Source organism: Scyliorhinus canicula, chromosome 3, assembly GCF_902713615.1.
Source record: "Scyliorhinus canicula chromosome 3, sScyCan1.1, whole genome shotgun sequence".
In the NCBI taxonomy this organism is placed as follows: Eukaryota; Metazoa; Chordata; class Chondrichthyes; order Carcharhiniformes; family Scyliorhinidae; genus Scyliorhinus; species Scyliorhinus canicula.
Genome location: NC_052148.1, coordinates 106227141 through 106250729, shown reverse-complemented (window position 1 = coordinate 106250729; position 23589 = coordinate 106227141). Strand labels below are relative to the sequence as shown.

At 45.3% G+C, this 23589-nt stretch overlaps 1 protein-coding gene across 1 annotated transcript in view; it reads right to left on the bottom strand.

The window, feature by feature from the left end:
* The window catches only part of LOC119962863 (cytochrome P450 4V2-like), a 55775-nt gene that overhangs the window by 5646 nt on the left and 26540 nt on the right, over positions 1-23589 (bottom strand). The window contains exons 5-9 of the mRNA XM_038791063.1: positions 21157-21226; positions 19722-19848; positions 18207-18395; positions 9351-9453; positions 2509-2643 (exon numbers count right to left, since the gene is read on the bottom strand). Coding sequence (XP_038646991.1) covers positions 2509-2643; positions 9351-9453; positions 18207-18395; positions 19722-19848; positions 21157-21226 — 624 coding nt within the window. The remainder of the gene's footprint in view (positions 1-2508; positions 2644-9350; positions 9454-18206; positions 18396-19721; positions 19849-21156; positions 21227-23589) is intronic.

Sequence of the window (23589 nt, the reverse complement as noted above, 5' to 3'; positions counted from 1 at the left end):
CACTGCCACCAAGCAGTTTATAACAGTGACATAAATTTGGCACCATACAATCCCATTGCAGGTCAACTGAACCCTCCAATATACCACAGCTTTCTTACACATCATCAAGTATTCCTTTTTAAGATGGTGACAAATCTGCAAATCATTTTTTCCAAAAAAACAGACAAGATGATTTGATATCTCTTGTGGCTAAATTCACAATTTCTAGTGATATCACTGGTTAAACTCCAATGTTCTCCAATAGTTCAGCTGGACCACCGAATTTGAAGAGAGTTGAATAACTCGGAGATAAATCCAGTCCATCAACTCGGTGACGTCTACTGGCTAGTCAGAGAAGTATTATATGCCAAGGAGAGGTCAGCAACCCAGTTTATCCTGGACTTCAATCCAAAAAAAATCTAGTGCTCTGTAAAATAGGCAACCAATTTTCTGGCAGCTTGATATCAGCATTAATTAATTTCACTCCCCTTGTGTTTGCAGACATAATTCTTGGCAAAGTTTGAAAGAACTTAGTTTGAACAGGATGACGAGCCCTGCATAGTATGTGTGACATATGGCATCACTGTCTAATTGCTGTCTCATTTAAATACAATGGCCAACATTAGACAGGTGCCAAGTGAGAAGTATCCAATACAACAGACACTTACCCACTGCCAAAACATAAGGAAGTCCAGGCTTGGATGTCCTTCTCTACACTAGAATTACAGAATTCCTACAGTGCAGACGGAGGCCATTCGGCCCATCAATTCTGCGCCGACCCACTGAAAGAGCACCCTACCTAGGTCCACTCCCCAACCCTATCCCGTAACCTCGCATCACTGACACATCTTTGGCTAGCTGCAGTTCACAACATAACTTGACAGAAAATGTTTATAAAGAAGTAAAATTAAAACACAATTTAAAAGACACAGAACCACGGTCGAGAATCAGAGTCGATGACATTTTAATCTGTACTTCACTTATCAGATGGAGTTTTGCAGCTTCAACAAAATACTTCAGCTGCATTACTCAATTGCATAAATATTGACCTTAGGAAAAGATAAAGTCCTGTTTATCCCAATATGAAGTCAGTATTTGCACAGGATTAATGGAATATATGGAATAAAGGAACATCAGCACAGATTTATACAAAACATGTGCAAATCATTTTTTCAGGACAGACAGGATGTCACTTATAAAGTGACCTTGAAATGCAGCCACCCCTTTTCATTATTTTATTCATGGTCAACCAATTCTCGTCACCCCATTACCTTTGTCGTCTTCATGTCCCATTGGCTGTTGTGCATGAACAAATTCAACTTTAAAATCCTGGCCCTTATCATCAAATATGTCCATGGCCTCGCTCCACTCTATCTGAGTAAACTGCCCCAGTCATATGTCTCTGCCAGCACCGTCTGCCTCCCCCCTCTCCCCCAGTCATACGTCCCTGCCAGCACCGTCTGCCTCCCCCCTCTCTCCCAGTCATACGTCCCTGCCAGCACCGTCTGCCTCCCCCTCTCTCCCAGTCATACGTCTCTGCCAGCACCGTCTGCCTCCCCCCTCTCTCCCAGTCATACGTCCCTGCCAGCACCTTCTGCCTCCCCCCTCTCTCCCAGTAATACGTCTCTGCCAGCACCCTCTGCCTCCCCCTCTCTCCCAGTCATACGTCCCTGCCAGCACCCTCTGCCTCCCCCCTCTCTCCCAGTCATACGTCCCTGCCAGCACCCTCTGCCTCCCCCCCAGTCATACGTCTCTGCCAGCACCCTCTGCCTCCCCCCTCTCTCCCAGTCATACGTCTCTGCCAGCACCCTCTGCCTCCCCCAGTCATACATCCCTGCCAGCACCCTCTGCCCCCCCCCCAGTGATACGTCTCTGCCAGCACCCTCTGCCCCCTCAAAACACCTCTTCCTTGGTTTTACCATTCATATCCTCCTCTGTTACATGAACCAGTGAATTTCCTGGGAATTCTCCTCCTCCTCCATCATCACTGACAGTGTGTAAATGGGGCTTCTGCTATCTTCCATTAGTTAAGGTGGCAAAAAAACCAAAGAAAACGCTGAACAGATTCACGTATAGATATTGGCTAGACGGTTGTACCTGCTTCTCACTGCCAAAACTGTCACGAAAAGAGCAAAAGAGGTGTCGGAACACAGAGAGGGCACCAGAGGAACAAAGGCCACCTCCGCTCATCACTCGCTTCCCTACCATTGACCAGATCTGGGTGGCTGCCCACAGTAGCAGACTGTATGGCCAGATATGCATCACAGATCCCCTGAGAGGTCTCTGCAGATCCCCATGCACATAGTTAGAGACGCACTGTGCTATATCGTAATTAAGAAAACAAGTAGTTAAAGACATTTTTGCTACTTTGCTTGGAAATAGTGGCTGCCCTACTAGCCCAGGGAGCTATAAGCCAGTCAACTTAAATATTTCAGGAGGAAAAATAATGGAATTCCTGTTGCGAATGATAAATTACACCTACTCTCCGTTACTTCAAAAGGGTAAAAGGATAAAAACTGCCGAGCTTACCCACATGGCATTCCTCAAGCAAAGTACGGCCAAATATTGGAACAGAAGGGAACAATCGCAGAGATTCCTTAATAACACACAGAAGATACTGGAGTTTCTTCAGATCGTCCATCGTAGCAGGGCGGTCAGAATTACCTGAGGAAAAGTGTCATCAAATCAAAAAAGTGAATCTTTAGACTAATAAACGAATTATAGAAACATGTGTAAATCACATCAATATTAACAATAACATTCTGCTTTTCTATTCTTAATATTGCCCTTGGAGGGGAGTGAAAGGATTGCATTGCGGGTTGGGGGAGGAGAAGAAGAACGAAGAGGACTTTTGTGAGGGCCACGAAGAATCCAGCACGAGTTGAAGGATAGAAAGAAATAACATTTATTTACAATAACATATATATGCTGCAGCAGCAGCAGCAGCAGCAGCAGCAGCAGCAGCAGCAGCAGCAGCAGCAGCAGCAGCAGCAGCAGCAGCAGCAGCAGCAGCAGCAGCAGCAGCAGCAGCAGCAGCAGCAGCAGCAGCAGCAGCAGCAGCAGCAGCAGCTTCCCTTGCTGTTCACTCTCCTCTAGCCAGTTCCAGACTGGTCAGCTTTATTTATTTATGCAGGGAATCTGTTAATGATTTCTCCGCCCCCCTCATTAGGGAAGCTCATACGCCCAAAGGATTGTGGGATTTCCATTAGCCCCCAGCCAGTGGTAGGCAGGCAGGTTATAACAAGGACCAAAAGTGGGACGGGGAAGAGGAAGTGGCATGTCACATTCTCAACGGTCGAGCAAGTTGATCAGGCTAAATCCTCCCCCTCTGAATCCATATTGTTTACCAGGTTATTATTGAGCCTATAACCATCAAGGTTATTCTACATAACAGACCTGTTATAATTATCTTAATGAAGGATAATTATTTCAATGCAATTTACTGGAACAAACAACATTTTACTTGCCTTTCTAGTTACTTGCTATGCCTACATCTCGGCGTGGATTCCCCCAATGCCACTACATCTTTCCTCAAATAAGGAGACCAAAATGATGCACAATACTTAAGGTGCGGTCTCACCAATGGTTTGTACAGTTGCAACAATTTATCTTTATACTCTATTCCTTTTGCTATAAATGCCAGCATTCCATTTGCTTTCTTTATTATCTGCTGTACCTGTATGCTCACTTTCTGCGACTCAAGAATGAGAACCCCCACCCCCAATCCCTCTGCAACAGAGCACCCCAAAATCTCTCCCCACTTGGACAATAAGTTGCATTCCCGGGGAATTCTGGTGGCGATATTTAGATGGAGGTCGCATGTTGGGTGGCTCCTGCTAAAGTCTTTGTTTTTTGCGTCTTTATGCCTGGTCTCAGGGATACTTTTTGGATGGCTTGGTGTGGGAAGTCGTAAGGAATGGGTCAATGTCGAAGTTCCAGGAGAACGGTCTGGGAAGAAAGGGGGCGAGCAAAAGTACACCAGCGAATGCTGCTGTGAGTCCGACAGGAGGAGAGATGGTGGGGGCTAGTTTGTCAGGTGGGGCCGCTCCCCTCACAGTTGAAACTCTGACCTAGGTGGTGTGAGGGGAGTTTGAACGGCTTTTTGCCAAACATTGAGAGGTGCTTCGGAGGGAGATGATGGTTTTGCTTAAAGAGTGGGTGGAGGTGGTGCTTGCTCCAATAAAGGTGGCATTAAGAAAGACGTTGGTCAATGTGCGGGAGCAAAGGGAGACGATGAAAGGGGTGGAGGAGACATTATTGCAACATAGCGACCAGTTCACCTCGATGGGTGAGGAGCTGCGGGCACTGGAGGACCTAGAGAACATGTCAAGCAGACAAAATTTGAGGATCGTGTGTTTGACTGAGGGGCTGGGGGGCCAGACGTCGACTGAGCTTTTTGTGAACATGTTCGCCAAGTTGTTGGGGGAGGAGAAAGAGCTGGACAGGGTGCATCGGTCGCCCCAGCCGAAGCCCAGAACCAATGAGGCACCAAGGGTGATCATAATCTGCTTCCACAGCTACCAGGTGAAGGAGGAAGTTTTGAGCTGAGCAAATCAGAAGCAGGACGTGAAGTGGGAAGGTGTCAGTATACATATATATCCAGGTCTTATGGTGGAGCAGGCGAGAAGGTGGGCGGACAGGTGAAGGCGGCACTGTACCGCAGTGTGGGGAGGTTCAGAGTGGTCTACCCAGCGAAGCTGAGAGTGACTCATAACTCAAAGGACTTTTATTTTGAAACGGCGGAGGTGGTGGAGGCGTTCGTGAAGGACTGGGACTGAGATGAGAGTTGGGATCAGGACTTGGAGGAGGTTGACTGGGAACGGTTTTCTTTCAGCTATTCGCAATGGGGAGAGTTTTAATGTGCTTATGTTTCTTCTTATGGATGTGTCTTTTTCTCTTTAGTGGTTGTAATCTCCCCACTCTGACGGTACGGCTAGGAGGGTGGAGTTGGCTTTTGGTGTGGGGTGGGGGTGTCAAATGATTTCTGGGGGTCTGGGTTGCTGAGGGTGTGGTTGGGATGAGGGAGGGCTGTGGCAGGGATCACCTTGCTATTGCTAGCAAATGAAGACTGGCTCGTGAATGAGAGTGTGGTGGGGGGAGGGGCCGTGCTTGTTGGAGCCTGGTCGAGCAGGTGTGAAACTGGGTGAGGTGTTTGCGTGAGGAAGTGGATGGAGGGGATTCTGGGAAGGGGCTGTGGGGAGTCAACGGTAACCAAAGGATGGGGCGGGTCCGGGCAATGATGATGGCGGACAGGGCAGGCATAGGGGGTGGGGGGGCGGGGGGGGGGGGGACACCTGGTGTGACGTGGAACATGTGGTTAGGGGGACCAGTGAAGAGAGCAAGAATATTTGCGCACTTGTAGAGTGTAAAAGCCGATGTAGTGATGCTGCAAAAGGCCCAATTGAGGGTAAAGGACCACAGTGCTGAAGCAAAGAGTGAACAGGTCCTAGCCGCGCTCACTGATCCCATCGGAGAGCGAGAAGGCACTGGCCAGGCTTATGAGGGAGATGGGTGGGGCTGACCCGTGAAGACTTTACACCTGAGGGATCGGTAGTATTCATTTTTTTCTCCCGGCACACAAGGTGTTCTCAAGGATCAACTTTTTTGTGATGGGAAAGGTGCTGTTAGTTGAGAGGGCACAGTATTCGGCAATTGTGACCTTGGATCACACTCCACACTTGATGGATGTGGTGCTGGAGAAGGGGTTGGCGGAGAAGGCGGGGTGAGGATGGTTGTGTGGTTGTTGGAGTTTCTGTGATAAGGTGAGGAAGGTAACTGAGGAGTATGTGGGATTCAATTGTACGGGGGAAGTCTCACGGTTGGTGGTTTGATGTCTTTGAAGGTATTTGTGGTCGGGAGGGGGGAGGTGATCCTGTTTGAGGCAAAGGTGGATAGGGAGGAGAGGGAAGAACGTCAACGGTTGATAGAAGAGATTTTGGAGGTGGAAGGGAGGTAAGCGGGGTACCTGGATTGGGCCTCCTGGCAAAGAGGAGCTGCAGGCGAGATTGAACATGCTGTCCAGGGGGAAAGCGGTGTGTCGGCTCATAAGGGTGAGGGAGGCTGTCTCATAAGGGGGAGAAGGCAGGTCGTATGTTGGCAGGTGAGCTTCGTTGGGAGGCCGCGGCAAGGGAGCTAGTTTGGTTTTGGGATAGGACGGGGGGAATTGGTGGTGGCCCAGAGCAGATTAACAAGGTGCTTGAGGTGTTTTACAGGGACTTGTACAAGTCGGAGCCATCAGATGATGAGCGGGAAATGAGGGAGTTTTTGGAGAGGTTAGAGTGCCCAAGGTTGGGTGACAGGGAGAAGGCGGGGCTGGAGGAGACGATGGAGGTAAAAGAAGTGAAGGCGGCAATCAGAAAGATGCAAACGGGGAAGGCAGCGGGGCCGAATGGACTCCCAGGGGAATTTTACAAAAAATGTAAGGATAAGCTCGCACCGTTGCTGGTGGAAATGTTTGAGGACACGATAGTCAGGAGGGAGCCTTGCCGAAAACGATGGGACAGACCACCATTTCATTGCTGCTAAAGATGGAGTGTGGGTTATAGAGTCAGCGAAGACGGTAGTCAGATGGGGGTTAGGCCACCCAAATCTGATGTAGTATTACTGGGAGGTGAATGCAGAGAAGGTTATGGGATGGAATAGGGAGGCAGGGGCTTTGTGGGTAAGGATGGAGTCAGGCTCATGTAGGGGGTTGGGTAAGGGTAGGAAAATCGATGGCGTGGGTGCCGGGGAGGGCTGGCGGTGTGTTTTTATAAGCCATGTTGGTTGGGGTTTGTGTTCGGGGGGGATGATGGTTATTTTGTTGTGGGTTCTGTTGGATGCAGTTGTTGAAAAGTGTTCAAATTATAAATGCCTCAATGAAATATTTTCTGAAAAAAATATTTTAGGTTGGGAGCCTTGTCAGAGGGATGACAATCAGGGGAAATCACGGATTTGAGCCAGGGAGGATGGATGTGAGGTTCCGGGGATGGGAGGAGAGGGGGATATATGAAGAGTTTGATTCTGAGAGAGCGGTTTGCGAGCCTGGAGGAGCTGAATAAGAAGTTTGGGTTGGTGCAGGGGGAGAGTTTCCAGCACATGCAAGTGCGGGACTTTGTGAGAAAGATCTTCCCGACCTTCCCAATATCACCTGCCTCCTCGATGCTGAAGGAGATGCTATCAGTGGGGGAGTTGGTGAGGGTGGGGGTCATTGTGACGAATTATGGGAGGATCTTAGAAGAGAATAAAGTGTCCATAGAGGGGGTAAAGGCTAAGCAGAAGGAGGCGTTGGGGACAGCGTTGGAGGAGGGTCTGTGGGTGAGCTGCTGCGGAAGGTGAATGCCTCGACTTCATGTGTGATGTACAGGGCGCACCTGACGAAGTCAAGGTTGAGCCGGCTGTTTGAGGGGGAGGAGGATATCTGTGAGTGGTGTAGGAGGGGTCCTGCGAATCGTATGCCAATGTACTGGTATTTCCTGAAGCTGGAAAGCTTTTGGATATGGAGCCCGGTCCCCTGGAAGCCATATTTGGGGTGTTGGACCGGCCGGAGTTGCAGACGGGTACGGAGACAGATGTTTTAGCCTTCACCTCGCTGATCGCTCGCAAGCGGGTCTTGTTGGGGTGGAGATCAGCTTCTCCACCCTGTGCCTTGGCGTGGCAGGGGGGAACTGTTGGGATTCTTCGCCCTGGGGAAAGTGAAATTTGCTCTAAGGGGGTGAATGATAGGTTCCACGAAAGCTACAGCTTGATGATTCTGCATTTTGGAGAGTTGGTTACCATTGACGGCTGAGGGGGTGGTTGGAGAGTTTAATGTATTGGGTGGGTTATTGTTGTTGTAAAATGTAAACAGTTGAACATTTGGAATAAAAATATCTCTTTTTAAAAAAATAAGTTGCCTTCCCATTTTTGCGACCAAAATGCATGGTCTCTTATCCACGTTAAACTCCATCTGCCACATTTTGGTTCACTCTCCTAACCTACCTCTATCCATTTGTAAGGTTCTTATATCCTCTTGCAACTTACTGTCCCACCTATTTTTGTGTCATTTGTGAATTTGGCTATAGAGCCTTCTATCCCTGTATCCAAGTCATTTATGTAGATTGTAAATAGCTGGGGGCCAAGGTCCGAACCCGGTGGCACCCCACTTGTTACATCTTGCTATCCAGAAAAAGACCCATTTATCCCGACTCTCTGTCTTCTGTCTGTCAGCCAGTCTTCTATCCAAGCTCATAACGTATCCTGAATCCCATGTGATCTACATCAAACGCCTTCCAGAAGTCCAGGTATACTACATCTACAGGATCCTCATTATCCACTTTGCTTGTTGCATCGTCAAAGAATTCTCGCAAATTAGTCAAACATGATTTATCCTTCATAAAACCATGCTGGCCCTGATGGATTGCATTTTGACTTTCCAAATGTCCTGCTATTACTTCCTTGATAACTGATACTTACAATTTCCCAACAACAGATGTTAAACTAACTGGTCTGTAATTTCCCACATTCTGCCTCCCTCCCTTTTGAATAGGGCGTAACATTAGCATTTCTCCAATCCACTGGAACCTTTCCCGTGTCCAGGGAATTTTGGAATATTATAATCAATGGATCCACAATCTCCGCTGCCACTTCCTTCAACACCCTAGCATGTAGGCCATCAAACCAAGTGGACTTGTCTGCCCTCAATCCCAATAGTTTGTTGAGTACCATTTCCCTATTGATGTTGGTTGTTCTAAGTTCCTCCCTTTCTATTACCTCTGATTTGCCTGTTATCATAGAATTATAGAATTTGCAGTGCAGAAGGAGGCCATTCGGCCTATCGAGTCTGCACCGGCCCTTGGAAAGAGCATCCTACTTAAGCCCGCACCTCCACCCTATCCCTGCAACCCAGTAATCCCACTTAACTTTTAGGGCACTAAGGGCAATTTATCATGGCCAATCCACCTAACCTGCACATCTTTGGACTGTGGGAGGAAACCGGAGCACCTGGAGGAAACCCACGCACACACGGGGAGGATGTGCAGACTCCGCACAGACAGTGACCCAAGCCGGGAATCGAACCTGATAGGAATGGTCCCGATAGGAATGGTACTAGTGTCCTCCACCGTGAAAACTGAGAACTGAGAATCCAGCCCATTAACCTTTTATGTTTCATGTACCAGAACATTGTTTGACATCTCTCGCTATTTAAATAATATACTGATTTCCTATACGAACAATTATTCAGTTATAATAATTCAGTTATAATAATTTCCAGGATCCAGTGCCTTCAGCCATTTCTTGATATTACGTGGACTACTAATAAGTCAACATTTTAGATATTTCCGAAAAATGTATTTTCATTTGAAGCACTTTGGTGAATTAAACAAAGGCACTTTAGTCCCTTAAAACCTTACCGAAAACATCATCCAACTCTTCATGGGCTTTCTTCAGTGCATCCGGATGGGACCCCAAGAGGTAAAGGGCCCAGTTTATTGCAGCGGCGGTAGTATCATGACCCTGATGGCAAAAACAATGCAATATGTTTAAACCTTTGCACGCAGTCATTTTTCCACAGACTGGATCCAATCTGTCATCACCATCATCTGAACAGACTAATAGAATGCAGCTGTTCCCACTGTTGAGAATAAACATAGGAGCTCTCTGCTGAATTAACATGGTTTGATTTGACTATGTCTGAAAACTGTGATGACTATTGCCACTCAAGTAAAAGAGGTCTGTTCTTTAATCACCAACTTACCCTGAATGATTTCTTTCCTTTAATACTGATTGTTCCACAGTTATATTGAAATTATATATTGAGGTAAACACATACCTCAGGATCAATTTACAATTTAGAAGTACCTTATAAAATGTCAATCATATATTTCATGGCCGACAATGAAAAGACCTTTCCTTAAAATAAAACACATTGCATTCACATTAAACATAGGCATCACAACCAGAACAGCAGGAAAATTTAGAAACAATAAAGGTTTTATGAAGCAAAGAGTTAGGAATGTGTTAAATTACTATAAGAGAGAGAGAGAATTGGAGGAATGCACAGAATGGCAGGGCAAGCACTTCATCTATTTTGTTTTTAAATTCCACGTTGCCTTCATCTCACAGAATCAAAGAATTGCTTCAGCAGGGAAGAAGGCTATTCGGCCCATCATATCTGTGCTGGGTCCCCAAAGTATTATTTACCAATTTACTATTCCCTCACCTTCTCCCCGTAGCCCTGCACATTCTTCCTTTTGGGGTAATAATCTAATTCTCTCTGGAATGGCTCGATTGAACCTATCTCCACCGCACTCTCAGGTAGCGCATTCCAGATCTTAGCCACTCACTGTGTGAAAACGTTTCTGCTCACCTTCATTGCTTCTGTTGCCAATTACCTTAAACCTGTACACTCTGATTTTCAAACCTATCACCAATGGGGCAGCACGGTGGCACAGTGGTTAGCACTGCTGCCTCACAGCTGCAGGGTCCCGGGTTCAATTCCGGCCTTGCGTTACTGTCTGTGTGGAGTTTGCACTTTCTCCCCGTGTCTGCGTGGATTGGCTAAATTTCCGCTTAGTGTCCAAACTTTAAATGAGGTTACTAGATTACGGGGATTGGGTGGAGACGTGGGCTAAATAGGGTGCTGGGCAGACTTGATGGGCCGAATGGCCCCCTTCTGCACTGTAAATTCTATGATTCTAATGGAAATAGTTTCTCCCTATTTATGGGCGGCATGGTGGCATAGTGGTTATCACTGCTACCTCGCAGCACAAGGAACCCAGGTTGAATTCCGACCTCAGTTGACTATCTGTGTGGAGTTTGTACTTTCTCCCCGTGTCTGCGTGGGTTTCCTCCGGAAAGTCCTCGGTGAGTCCCAGTTGTGATGGCAATGTTGAAGATGTGGGGGCAGTTTCGGGAGTATTTTAGGTTGGGAGCAGGGTCAGGGAATGCCGATTAGGGGGGAAATCATGGCTTTGAGCCGGGGAGGATGGGTGCGAGGTTCCGGCAATAGGAAGAGAAGAGGTTTAAGGAGATGATAGATTTGTTTCAAGGTTGGCGGTTTGCGAGCTTGGAAGAGCTTGAGTGAGTTTGGGCTGGCGTGGGGAGAACGTTTCAGGCATATGCAGGTGCAGGACTTTGCGAGGAAGGTCTTCCAGACATTCCTGATAGTTCCTGCCTCTTCGCTCTTGGAGGTGGTGCTGTCAATGAGGGGGTTGGAGAGGGGGGTCATCTCGGTGGTTTACAGGAGGATTTTTAGAGGAGGATGAGGTGTCTATGCAGGGGGTTAAGGCAAAGTGGGAGGAATAGCTGGGAGATGTCAATATACACACAAGTATATGATGGTGCATAGACAGACACTGACTGACACACTGAATGACCAATCAACACACAGAACACAGCAGCCAATCACCAGACAGGACACGGCCACTATAAAGCCAGAGGGCACTAGTTTTCCCGCTCTCTTGGGATGCAGCCTCTGAGACAGCCAGAGCCCATGATCAGCGACACGAACATCTACCATGTGGCAGCAGGATAGTCTGGTCGGGCTAGCCTCAGATCTCCAGTCAACTTAACATAGTGTCAACCCATAGTGCAAGTATGTTTAACAGCTCATAGTTAAATAAAATAGAGTTGTACTTCTACAAGTGTTGGTAGCCTGTCTCTCTCTCTGCTATGGTAAACGCAGTCCTCGCAGACCCAGCATACCCAACACATCAGGGGCAGCACTGGAGGAGGTATTTTGGTATCATAGATTCCCTACAGTGCAGGAAGAGACCATTCAGCCCATCAAGTCTGCACTGGCTCTTGGAAAGAGCCCACTACTTAAGCCCACGCCTCCATCCTATCCCCAAAATCCAGTAACCCCACCTAACCTTTTGGATAATAAGGGCCAATCCACCTAACCTGCACATGTTTGGACTGTGGGAGGAAACCGGAGCACCCGGAGGAAACAACACAAACACAGAGACAGTCACCCGAGGCCAGATTTGAACCCGGGTCCCTAGAGTTGCGAGGCAGCAGTTCTAACCACTGTGCCGCCGTGCAGCCCCTGGTGTGAGGTGCTGCGGAGGGTCAACGCCTCGACTTCCATGTGCGAGGCCGGGGCTGATACAGCTGAAGATAGCATACAGGGCACACTTTGCAAAGTCTAGGATGAGCCGGCTGTTCGATGGGGTGGAGGATATCTGTCAGCAATGTGGGAGAGCTCTTGCAAACCATGTACATATGTTTTGGGTCTGCCCGAAGCTGGAAAGGTTTCGGAGGTCGGTTTCAGGGGTTCTGCTCCCCAGAAGCCATATCCGGGGTGTTGGACCGGCCAGAGCTGCAGCCAAGTGCAGGGGCAGATGTTTTAGTCTTCACCTGGCTGATTGTTCACAGGCGGGTCTTGTTGGTGGGGTGGAGCTCAGCCTCTCCACCCTGTGCCTCGGTGTGGCAGGGTACCTGTTTCTGGCCCTGGAGAAGGTGACATTTGATCTGCGGGTAGGGGGAGGAGGAGTGATGGGTCCTACAATAGTTGTCGATAGCACTGCTGCCTCACACTGCAATGAAGTTACTGTGAAAAGCCCCTAGTCACCACATTACGACGCCTGTTCGGGTACACGGAGGGAGAATTCAGAATGTCCAAATTACCTAACAGCACGTCTTTTGGGACTTGTGGGAGGAAACTGGACCAGAGCACCCAGAGGGAAACCAACACAGACACGGGGAGAATGTGCTGTCATGTGAGGGTCCATTTAAGAAAAGTGTGTTCATCAAATAGCTGCACTAATGTCATTGTGTGGGTGGAGCAGAGCTGTGTTTCTGGCATTTTACTTTTGGCTTGAGCTGGAAACTGTTTTTTGGTTCTGAGTTTTAGTTTCGTTTTCAGTGGGGAGCTACATTCAAACCAAAGAGGTGTTTAGGTTGCTCTCTCTCTCTCTGCCTACTAAAGAATGTCTCCATATCACTTGATGATTTCAAAGTAATAGCTGTTTCTGTAAGGAATGCAAACCTACTATCTTTGTTAAAAAGGGTTTTTTGACTTTTGGATGTTGTTAGGAAAGTTATTAAGGGTTACCTATAGAGTATTGTACTTGTGGGTATTATCAGTTCGTAGCTGATAAGATGTTTACTGTATGTTTATAAAATGTTATCTGGATTCATAGAATGAACATTGTTTTTGTTTAAACATACTTTAGATCTCTGTTGCATCACACCTGTAAAGTGGGCCCTTGTGCTCCCCATAACCAAAATCTATTAAAAGGTGCGAGTCAGGTGAACTCCATAATATACTTTGGTGTTCTCTAAACCCTGGCCCAAAATGGTGCAGACTCCACACAGACAGTGACCCAAGCCAGGAATCGAACCTTGGACTCTGGAGCTGCAAAGCAACAGTGCTAACCACTGTGCTGCCCCAAGTAACTGAAGCTTCTGATCTCTGGAACCATTCCCATCAATCTTCTCTATATTCTGTCTAGTGCCTGTACATATGTTTAAAGTGTGACCTGCAGAATTGGACACAATGCTTCAACTGAGGACGATCTAGTTTTTGATAAAAAATTTAACATAGCTTCCTTGCTTTTATACTCCATGTTTCTACTATTGAAGCCTAGTACACTTTATGAACTGCTCCTTCAACCGGTCCTGCCACCTTCAATGACTTGAGCACATCGAGTTATCAGAGAATTTACAGTCCAGTAGAGGCCATTCTACTAGTAAAATAAGGGAAACTAAACCATTGACCAATGTTGGCATAATATAAATAACCACTAGATGGAGCTATAAATTAAGCCACGATAATACACAAGATGGATTGTGGTGAATCAGCTTTTTCTATTTCTTTAATAATCGCGTTGTTTATAAGCAGGCATCCAGTTAACTCAGATTAACAACTAATTAGACCACGCTCCATCACAAATCTGCTTCCATGGGAAGAATCCACATGGTGTAGGCGCACCAAATCAAGACTGATATTTTGTAAAATACCACTGAAATTAAAATGAATCTTAACTAACACTAATAGAATTGTGGGGCTCGTGTGGAGCAGTAGTAGCATCCCCACCTCTAGGCCAGAAGCTCCAGGTTCATGTCCCAATTCAGCACTTGATGGCCACAGAAGGTGTGTTTATAAAATGGGTAAACCGAGTGAATAGCAGCCTGTAATTCCTTCCTGTTGGCAGGTGATATGAGCTGGGGAGTTTCCTGATCTGCCATACTGCAGGAGGCAACGGCAACAACTGCAGTGCTTTGCCAAGCATATTCCTGGGCCAAAACAATGGAGGCCCATGGTCGCCAATGCCAAGTTAGGCCATGGTAACTGAAGGAGGGGGATGAGGTACAACTGTAGCAACGGCCACAACATAGTGACATCTTCTTGGGTAACTGCATCAACAAAATTATACTGGAGTTCATACATCATCAGTATGTATTGTTCGGAATTGAAATTAAAAGAAAGGCTTTATCAATTAGACATTTTGGGTTCTGATGAAAGGTGGAGTATTATCTTTCTTTCCCTCTGCCAGCCCTGCCGTATATTTCCAGCATTCTTGTTTCTAAATCCCATTCTAATCCTGGTGACCTGGGGCATGGTTTTCCCTGAACCCAATTAGCAGGTGTATAAACACGAAGCAGCTTTGAAGACCAGAGAGAATAGTCCCATCAATCCTTACACAAAAAGCACGCAAAAGATTAATGGCGTGGTGGAGGTGGCTGGAAAGTCTTTTGATCTTTATTGCACACCAGCTTTACACACGAGGGAAATAGGAGAGCCTTTTTATCACATTCTGAAAGTGCCTAAAAACCTGCCTGGCAGGTAAAAAAGCAGCGCTGTGATCACTTATAAGCCATGTGTTACATCCTTCAAGCTTGAAAGCTGAAGACTAAAATGGCATTACCCAAACTCTCACTTGTTTCATTGAACAAGCAAAAAAAGAATGTGGATGCCATTCAACTAAAAATAAAGAGTCCATTGTGGATGGGGACAGTTCTGGTGCTCCCGCTATCGAACAACATTGTTTTGTTTCCAGGCCCCGGCTGGGAGTGCCTCACCCCACTCCGCAACCCACACCCCCGAGCTCGCCTTCAGCGTAATTTACTGCTTTGAGGAGCTCTGGTGAGTGGGGCTCCTCAGTGCAGGAAGAGATCAGGGCGTTGTTTTTAAATGCCGCCCTGCTGCCAGGATGTCCTGGTTGGCAGTGCCAAGGTGCCCAGGTGGTACTAGCAGTGCTAGGGTGCCATCCTACACCAGAGGCCGATCACCTGGGGGCCTCTGATCACCTGGGTCTCCCTTCGATTCCCCTCGGCGAGGCCGATAGATACCGGCAGCCATGTTAGATCCGACAGCAGCATAGCTCAGTCAGTTTTTAAGCTCTTTTAACCATGCAGCCTGGGTCTTGTCCCTTGTGGGCGGGATCTAGATAGTGGCGTCTAATGAGATCTCACGAGACGTAAAGACCATTAGGAAACCCAGGAGAGGCCAATCCCGGGATCTACCAGCCGCTTCCAATCTAATTCCGGCGGGCCGCGGCCTGTAAATTATGCCCAAATGTGTGTAAGAATATTAAATAAGTTTGTACTTCGATTAATGATCCGGAATTGATTAAAAAGAACTTTAAAAAATAAAATAACAAGAAACTATAAGTAATTAGACGGCTGGAAGACACCAGAGCTGCAGTTCCATTTTACACCTGAAGGTTGCAATAGTGAAAGAAAGTCGTCATTGTCCCAGAGGACCATAGACTGCTCTCCCCTTTGAGAGAAAGCTGACTATGATGATATGCATAAAGCAATTCTGTAGTTAATATTGTACACAATCTCCGACCACCAGGTGGCAGTGTGAACCCACCACATGACCCTGTGTCTGGTGGGTTGGAGGTGAGTCGTGTGGGAAGATAGATGTATTTTAGAGTAGCTCTATAATAGTCAGTTAGCGTTAGGAGTTTATTATTTTGTTTATCCAAGTTATCTTTATCACACAGTTGTTTCATAATAAGTTATTTAAACTAGATGTTCTGTAGTTCATCGTTCTTATCGGCCAGTCTACAGAACATATCACTGGTTCCTGGTGATTTAACCATGAGTCACCACACTTCAGACGAGGGACAAGGTTGAGAAGGGTGGGGCTTTCATGGATACTTGAACTGGGCTGCGATTTAATTGTTTGACACAATGGGTTATTGAGTTCTCCCACCACAACATTCCCAACCTAAACTCCACTAAACCATGCAGATTTCTTCAGAGCATTTCTAAAACGGCAAACTATAATTAAAAATGCGGTTGCCAAATGTTCTTTTCCACCATTAATGTGAAAACAACAATTCCATTGCTTTGGCTCCAAACAAATATTTTTTTTCTCCCCATTGCTCATCATGCGAAAAACTGAGGCCGAAGTACTTTGAACAGTTTTCCTTTCCTGAGTGTACGCTGGGTATCTGATCTGACCGTTTTGCAACCCTGCTGAAATTTATTTTTACCCCTTCTATTCGGCCTCATCCTAATTTGAGATGTTAAAAAAAAAAAAATCACAATTCCTTATTGTCAGCTGAGCTTTTTGAGAAATTGCAAACATTCTAATGACTGGCATTTCGGAATGAAACAATGGTCAAAAGAGGTCGGCCGACACAGCAATTCTTTCCTCATCCCAATTGGAATTATTTTGAGAAAAACAAGCGCAAGAAAAAAAAACTTTGAAAACCACCAGGAAGCCTCGATTTAATTTGTATTTCGTTAATTGAAAACAACAGCGTTTGATCTCTGACATCTGAGAATCAGGGAGAGACGCACAGAATGAACTGAAGGACAGACATGAACAAACTACCAAGACTAGATACCAAATTTATTATTTTCTGTCATGTTTTAGCAAGTTTAGCCAGATGTGCTCCCAACCTCCAGCCTCCTATTCATAAGCTGGATTCACCGGAGATGAAGAAACAATCAGCACTGATCCATCACACGGCAATAATTTTCAAAATTCATACACTCAGCTTCAGACAGCATCCTTCAAAAGGAATCACAGTCACATGCCGTTCAGCCCATTGTGCCAGGGCCTATCCCCTCCTATGGACCTATCTATTGTAACATCATTAGCTTGCTCTCTCATTCACACTAAGGTCTTTATCTAATGTTTCACTTCACAGAATTTGAGGTCATACATTTCACTTTCCAGTAATCCTTTCCTTTTCTTGTATTCTTGTAAATGTATGTCCGCCTGTTGTTTATTCAATACCCAGCAAGAATCATCAATCACAATTTACCCTTTCAAACCAGTGCAAAAACGTCAGACACTTCTATTAGCTCCTCTTGAACTTTCTTTAGTAAATACAGTTGAGGTTGTTGCATGGCTTTCAAAAAATTGTGGCAAGAGATTGGAACAGTTAGAATTGTATCCATTGGAGCAGATAGTTTCTAGCAAATCTGCACTGAACCTTTTCTGAGGCTTCATGATTTATCGATAACCTGCACACGCTAATCTAACTGTGGTTTAACTAATAGCCTGTGATAGGTCTTCAGCACATGTATTCCTTGACCACCCATATAAAATCCAGAATTCAATGTTCCCTTCAGGTTTTACTCCACCTGTATTCCTGTTTGTAAAACCTGTACGGGCGGCACGGTAGAACATTGGTTGGCACTGTTGCACAGCACCAGGGTCCCGGGTTCGATTCCCGGCTTGGGTCACTGTCTGTGCGTAGTCTGCACATTCTCCCTGTGTCTCCGTGTACCCGAACAGGTGCCGGAATTTGGCGACCAGGGGCTTTTCACAGTAACTTCATTGCAGTGTTAATGTAAGCCTACTGGTGGCAATAATAAAGGTTATTATCTCTTGCCACCTCCGTTTCTCTAACCCAAAGAGAATGTTACTATGGTGGGGTGTGAAACCCCATCATCGGAAAAGTCCTAGCTGATGTTTTTTTGAAAGATTGTAAATTAAATTTCCTTTGCCTCTCCGCAATGAAGCTATTAAACCAATCTGCAAATACAATAATGTAAATGCCCTTTCAGTGTGTTTTAAAACAATATTAATGCCATTTACAGCCTGGAAATTGCAGTGGACAATATCAACAGATAAATATATGACTGGATGCACTATTTTCATGGAGATGCTAGCCAACTAATTTAACTGAGTTAACATCTCCATTAAAAATGGACTGGAGAATATTATCCAAATATGTTATCGGTCCATACACTAGCAAATAATTTCAACCCTTGTATCATTATTTTATGTAATACTTCGACGGGACTGGAAGATTCCACCGGCAGGAACGGCTGGAAAATCCCGCCCTGAATCTTACCTCAAACATGAATGTGTCCACTTCTTCTCTTATGTCCTGCAGACTCAGCTTCTTCCCACTTTCATCAGTCGCGTTGAGTATCAGGTCAAGAAAGGCCCTGCGCTTCTTTTTCCTCGATGAATTGGAGTCCGAATCAGAATGGTTAACTTCCTCAGAATTTCCTGTTTTGTAAAACCTCTCAGCAATCACCTAATAAGAAACAACAAATTAACTTGCTGTGAAGTAGCCTGGCCAAGTGATTGGAATGGATAATAATTGTTGTAGTTCTCACAAATCCCAAGACCCAGCCGGTCTTCCTACTGCTTCCAAATAGCAGCTTTTCGCCAATGTGCAAATCCCAGTCTTTATTTTACTTTATGTAAAAAAAAAATTAAGTGATTTGAGTGCTTTTAATTTCTTGGTTGGCAGCCTCTGAGAATCCTTTCAAGAGACTGGCTGATCGTTGACATCATTGCTGCTCCACATGGAGCTGCATTATTAAATGATTACTACAGTCCACCACCAGCGAGACAGGCAAAATTCTCCACACGGAGATCGTTAATTCTCTCAGCGAGACTTTCTTCAGGGTGAGCGACAAGCACCCTTGCTTCATTGCTGACCGCAGAATTCAGGCAATTAATTGGGAGCCTAAAAGCAATGTATGCAGGCCGAGAATTAATTATCGTCAAAAGCCAAGGCATCCACAAGCAACAAACTCCCCGTTGTTTTGAAATAAATCTTAGTCTATTAACGTTAGCACTTTTAATGCTCACATGCGCGGTGGCACAGTGATTAGCACTGCTGTCTCACAGTTCCAGGGACCCAGGTTCAATTCTGATCTTGGGTGACTGTCTGTGTCGAATTTGCACGTTCTCCCCGTGTCTGCATGGGTTTCGTCCGGGTACTCCGGTTTCCATCCACAGTCCGAAGATGTGCAGGTTAGGTGAATTGGGTATGCTAAATTGCCCCTTAGTGTCTAAACAGGTGCAGGTTAAGTTGGGTTACGGGGCTAGGACTGGGGAGTGGACCCAGGGAGAGTGCTCTTTTGGGGGGTCAGTGGCTGATGGGCTGAATGGCCTCTTTCCGCACTGTCGGGATTCTATGGATGCCAATAAATGTTTTCAGTACCTCTACAGTCTGACTCGCTCTTTATATGTTTATGAAATGTTTATATTTTATTAACTGCCTTTTCCTTCCTTTTCAGTTCATTTGCTAACTTAACAAAAACAAAGAAAGCAATCAAAAAAGCAACGGCAAATCCTAGCTATCTGAAAAAACACAAAATGTTGGAAACCCCCAGCTGGTGCGGCAGCATCTGTGAAGAGCAAGAATTAACATTGTGAGTGCAACCCCATTGTTAAAACTGCAGCATATCGCAAAACGGTAACAGTAATATTTAAACAGTCCTCATCTATATATATTCCAGCTTTTATACTCAAAATGTTGGTTCCTCTGATCGCTCCACAGTCACTGCCTCACTTGCTGATGGCTTCCAACCTTTTATGTATCGGTGTTACAAAAGGGCTATAAATCTACCTTTTCTGTGAAGGTGTGCAAGATTTTGAGAGCTTTGTCATGTTCCCTTCCTTCCCCAAATGTGTTGAACAGAAAGTCAGGCCAAAACCAAGGCATCTTCTGTCTGCGGTGAACCAAATCACTCATCCTAATCAAAGAGAAATCATTATCTTCAATACAGCTTACTCAAGCTCTACTCGACTCACTTATTCACAACTGCAAAAGAAGACTTCTGTTTTACACTGGCCGACAGCAGGGCTTGAACGATATTCAAGCTTGGCTCACAGGTGGCAGGTAGTATTTTACACTTGGCAATGCAAACACATTCCCCATTGACCAAATTGGTGGTCACCTCACCGGAAGCTTATCTAAATCATTCATATTAGCATTGTGGCTATAACAGCAGGGGAGGTCTTGGTACTCTGCAACGCGTGACTCACCTACTGGCCTTTCAAGATCTGCTTGCTATCTACAAAGCCCAAGAGCCCCTATGGTCCTGATCTTCTGACCAGCTTCCCCACTCCTGCACAATAAAAATTGCACTTAAAGTTTGTTGACATCGTTGGACCTCAATCTTCATGTTAAAAAGAATGACCTCGCTGGCTTACATAGGGTGTTGTTCTGATCACAGAACTGTTCCAGTGCAGGAAGAAGCCATTTGTCACACCGTGTCGGCACCAGTTCTCCCAACGAGCATCATGACTTAGTGCTAGCCCCCTGCCTTTTCCCCGTACCCCTGTAAATTGTTTCTATTCAAGTAATTATCTAATGGCCACCTGAATGCTTCGATTGAACCTGGCTCCACCACATTTCTAGGTGGTGCATTCCAGACCCGAACCACGAGTTGTGTGAAAAGTTTTTTCTCACACACATTTAGCTCCTTTTGCAAATCACTTTAAATCTGTGCCCTCTCGTTTTCGATCTTTTTACAAGTTAAAATGAAATTCAATGCAAAGCACGCAAATAAAACGTCCTGGGGGGCCTAGCCACCAAATGAACTGCTCGCTACCTGGTGGAAGTCAGGTAGGTAGAGTTAAAATCCACCCCACATCTGCACTCTCTGAGGAAGTTGATTTTTACCCATTTATAGCTAATATCTGCAGAAGATGGAAAGAAAATATCGATAATAATCTCTATCTGCACTGTGAAAATACAACAAATAATCATCAGTAACTGTCAGTCCTTAAATCTACTTTTCACCCAGTAAAATGAGGCCATTTATTTCTTTAAACTATCATTGAATTTGGAACAGGTTGTTCTCAAAAGATCAAATTAAAAGCAATGGAAAGTAGAATAATTAACATTAATGGCAGAAATATATGGATTATCCTGCCACCACTCAATTCTTCTGAATGGAACTTTATTATGAAGGATCATCTCCTACCTCACATCAGATGACATAGACAACATAAATGATAAACAGGAAAAAACGACTCATGGAATAAAAGGAACTCACTTGTAAATTGCATGTATATATTCCGAGTCACTTTTACTCTGAGCATAGACCTTCTTATCCATGGCAGTTTCTAGAATTAAAAATCTTTATGGTAAGTAGCATATTCATGCTGATCAAAACATTTAACTTTAACATTAGAAATACACAAGAGGATGGCACGGTGGTGCTGCCTCACGCCACTGTGGGCCCGGGTTAGATCCTGGCCCTGGGACACTGTCCATTCGGAGTTTGTATATTCTCCCCGTGTCTGCGTGGCTCTCGCCCCCACAACCCAAAGATGTGCAGGGTACGTGGATTGGCCATATCTTTTTATTAAAACGGTAAAAAAATATATACAAGACCAAACGGTACAAACATTAATTTTGTGTCGGAGAAACAGGGTACCCTCCCTCAGTACCAACCCGGAGGGGGGGGGGGGGGGGGGGGGGGTGTGTGTGGATACTCTGATTATTAAAACAGTTCATAACACGTTTCTACAAAAAGCAGATGGTACAAGTACTAAACTTTGTGCTGTAGAGACCAGATACACTCGCCTCTGTACCAACAGAAGGGAAAGGAAGGGGGGTGTTGGGGAGGAAGGGAGTCGGCGTGTTGGTGGAAGGGGACCTAATAGGGCATTGCCTGAACTATCTACAGAAGCAGGAAAACAAAAGAACCTTCAATTATGATGTGCCAGATTCCGGGAGTCCCCCAGAGGGGGTGAGGGGCAACAGTGTCAGGCACGAGTGAGCCCTGCACCCCACTGCAGAGAGCCTCATGTGCACCCTCCGCTCCCGACACTTGGCAGCTGACAGCCTTCGGACAGTCGCCCCTAAATTGCCCCTTAATTGGAAAAATAAAAAAATGTTTTTTAGAAATATACAAATAAGCTTATATCTATATACACTGATGAGATTTGCTTTATCATATCAAAGATAGACAAAATGTGTCAACACAAAAATCACCAAAACCACTGACTCATCAATTCACACATCATTACTCTCTGAGAATACATGGGGAGACTGTATAGTTGATTGTTGGGAAGTATGATTCTGCTTATTTTGCTGTTGTCATGTGAGTGTATCTTTAAGCGTTTATAAATGGGTGTGTATATAAATATTTGTAGTGAGAGTCCCTTTCAGAAATGGGTGTTTATTACTGCAATGAGTGTGGGTGGTGCTGGACTGTCTGTCAGTTTTTTACTTTGATTTTTGAGCAGGCTGCAGGGTGTGTTTTAGTTTCGTTTTCAGTGTTAGAGCTGAAGCCAGACCGAGCAGGTGTACTGCTGTTCTCTCGACCATGAAAAGACTATCCCTTGATCATTTGGTGAATTCAGAATTATAAATGTTTTTCAATAGTGACATTAACCTGATGTGCTTCTGATAAAGGTTTTGTTTTTAAGTCGTATGGATGTTAAAAAGAAAAGCTTAAAGGTTTACTTAGTGGTGTATTCTTTGGGGGTTGTATTTGAATTAATGGTTGCTAAGATGTTCACTATATGTTTTAAAAAGGTTAACTTGAGTTCATTGAATAAATATTTTGCTTTAAAAAATACTTTTCTATTTCTGCTGTACCACACCTGTAGAGTGGGCCGTGTGCTCCCCATACCACAATCTAGTAAAGGGTCAGGTGAACTCCATGTTACACTTTGGGGTTCTCTAAACCCTGGCCCATAACACTGTAACCTGTTTTGATACTTAGAACATAGAACATAGAACAGTACAGCACAGAACAGGCCCTTCGGCCCTCGATGTTGTGCCGAGCAATGATCTACTCAAACCCACGTATCCACCCTATACCCATAACCCAACAACCCCCCCCCTTAACCTTACTTTTATTAGGACACTACGGGCAATTTAGCATGGCCAATCCACCTAACCCGCACATCTTTGGACTGTGGGAGGAAACCGGAGCACCCGGAGGAAACCCACGCACACACGGGGAGGACGTGCAGACTCCGCACAGACAATGACCCAGCCGGGAACCGAACCTGGGACCCTGGAGCTGTGAAGCATTTATGCTAACCACCATGCTACCGTGCTGCCCTTGTTTAGAATAAAATACATTTAAAAAAAGAGAGAATACATGAGGAGCAACTCCGAGGTATGGACGATGTGTCAGTCATGGTAGTGACTGTAACTACAATTAACCATTGGGAAAATGTTATGTTATTCATTGGAAGTCGAGCTCTAATTTGATAAACCTCAGCTTTGAAGCTTATAATTTAGTTTTAATTTAATAATCAAACACTTAATTATATAGGCTGAAAAAAATCCTATTTGGCTGAAAATCCAAGGAATCAAATATTAAACAATGTTCAAGATTTAAGCCCCAATTTTAACCCAGGGAGGAATCGGGTAGATGACAAGCCCCGATGATAGTTCTGGCCTCGATGGTTTAAATTTGATGGATGGGCTGTCCTTATAATCAGTGACAGAACTAGGTAGTACCCAT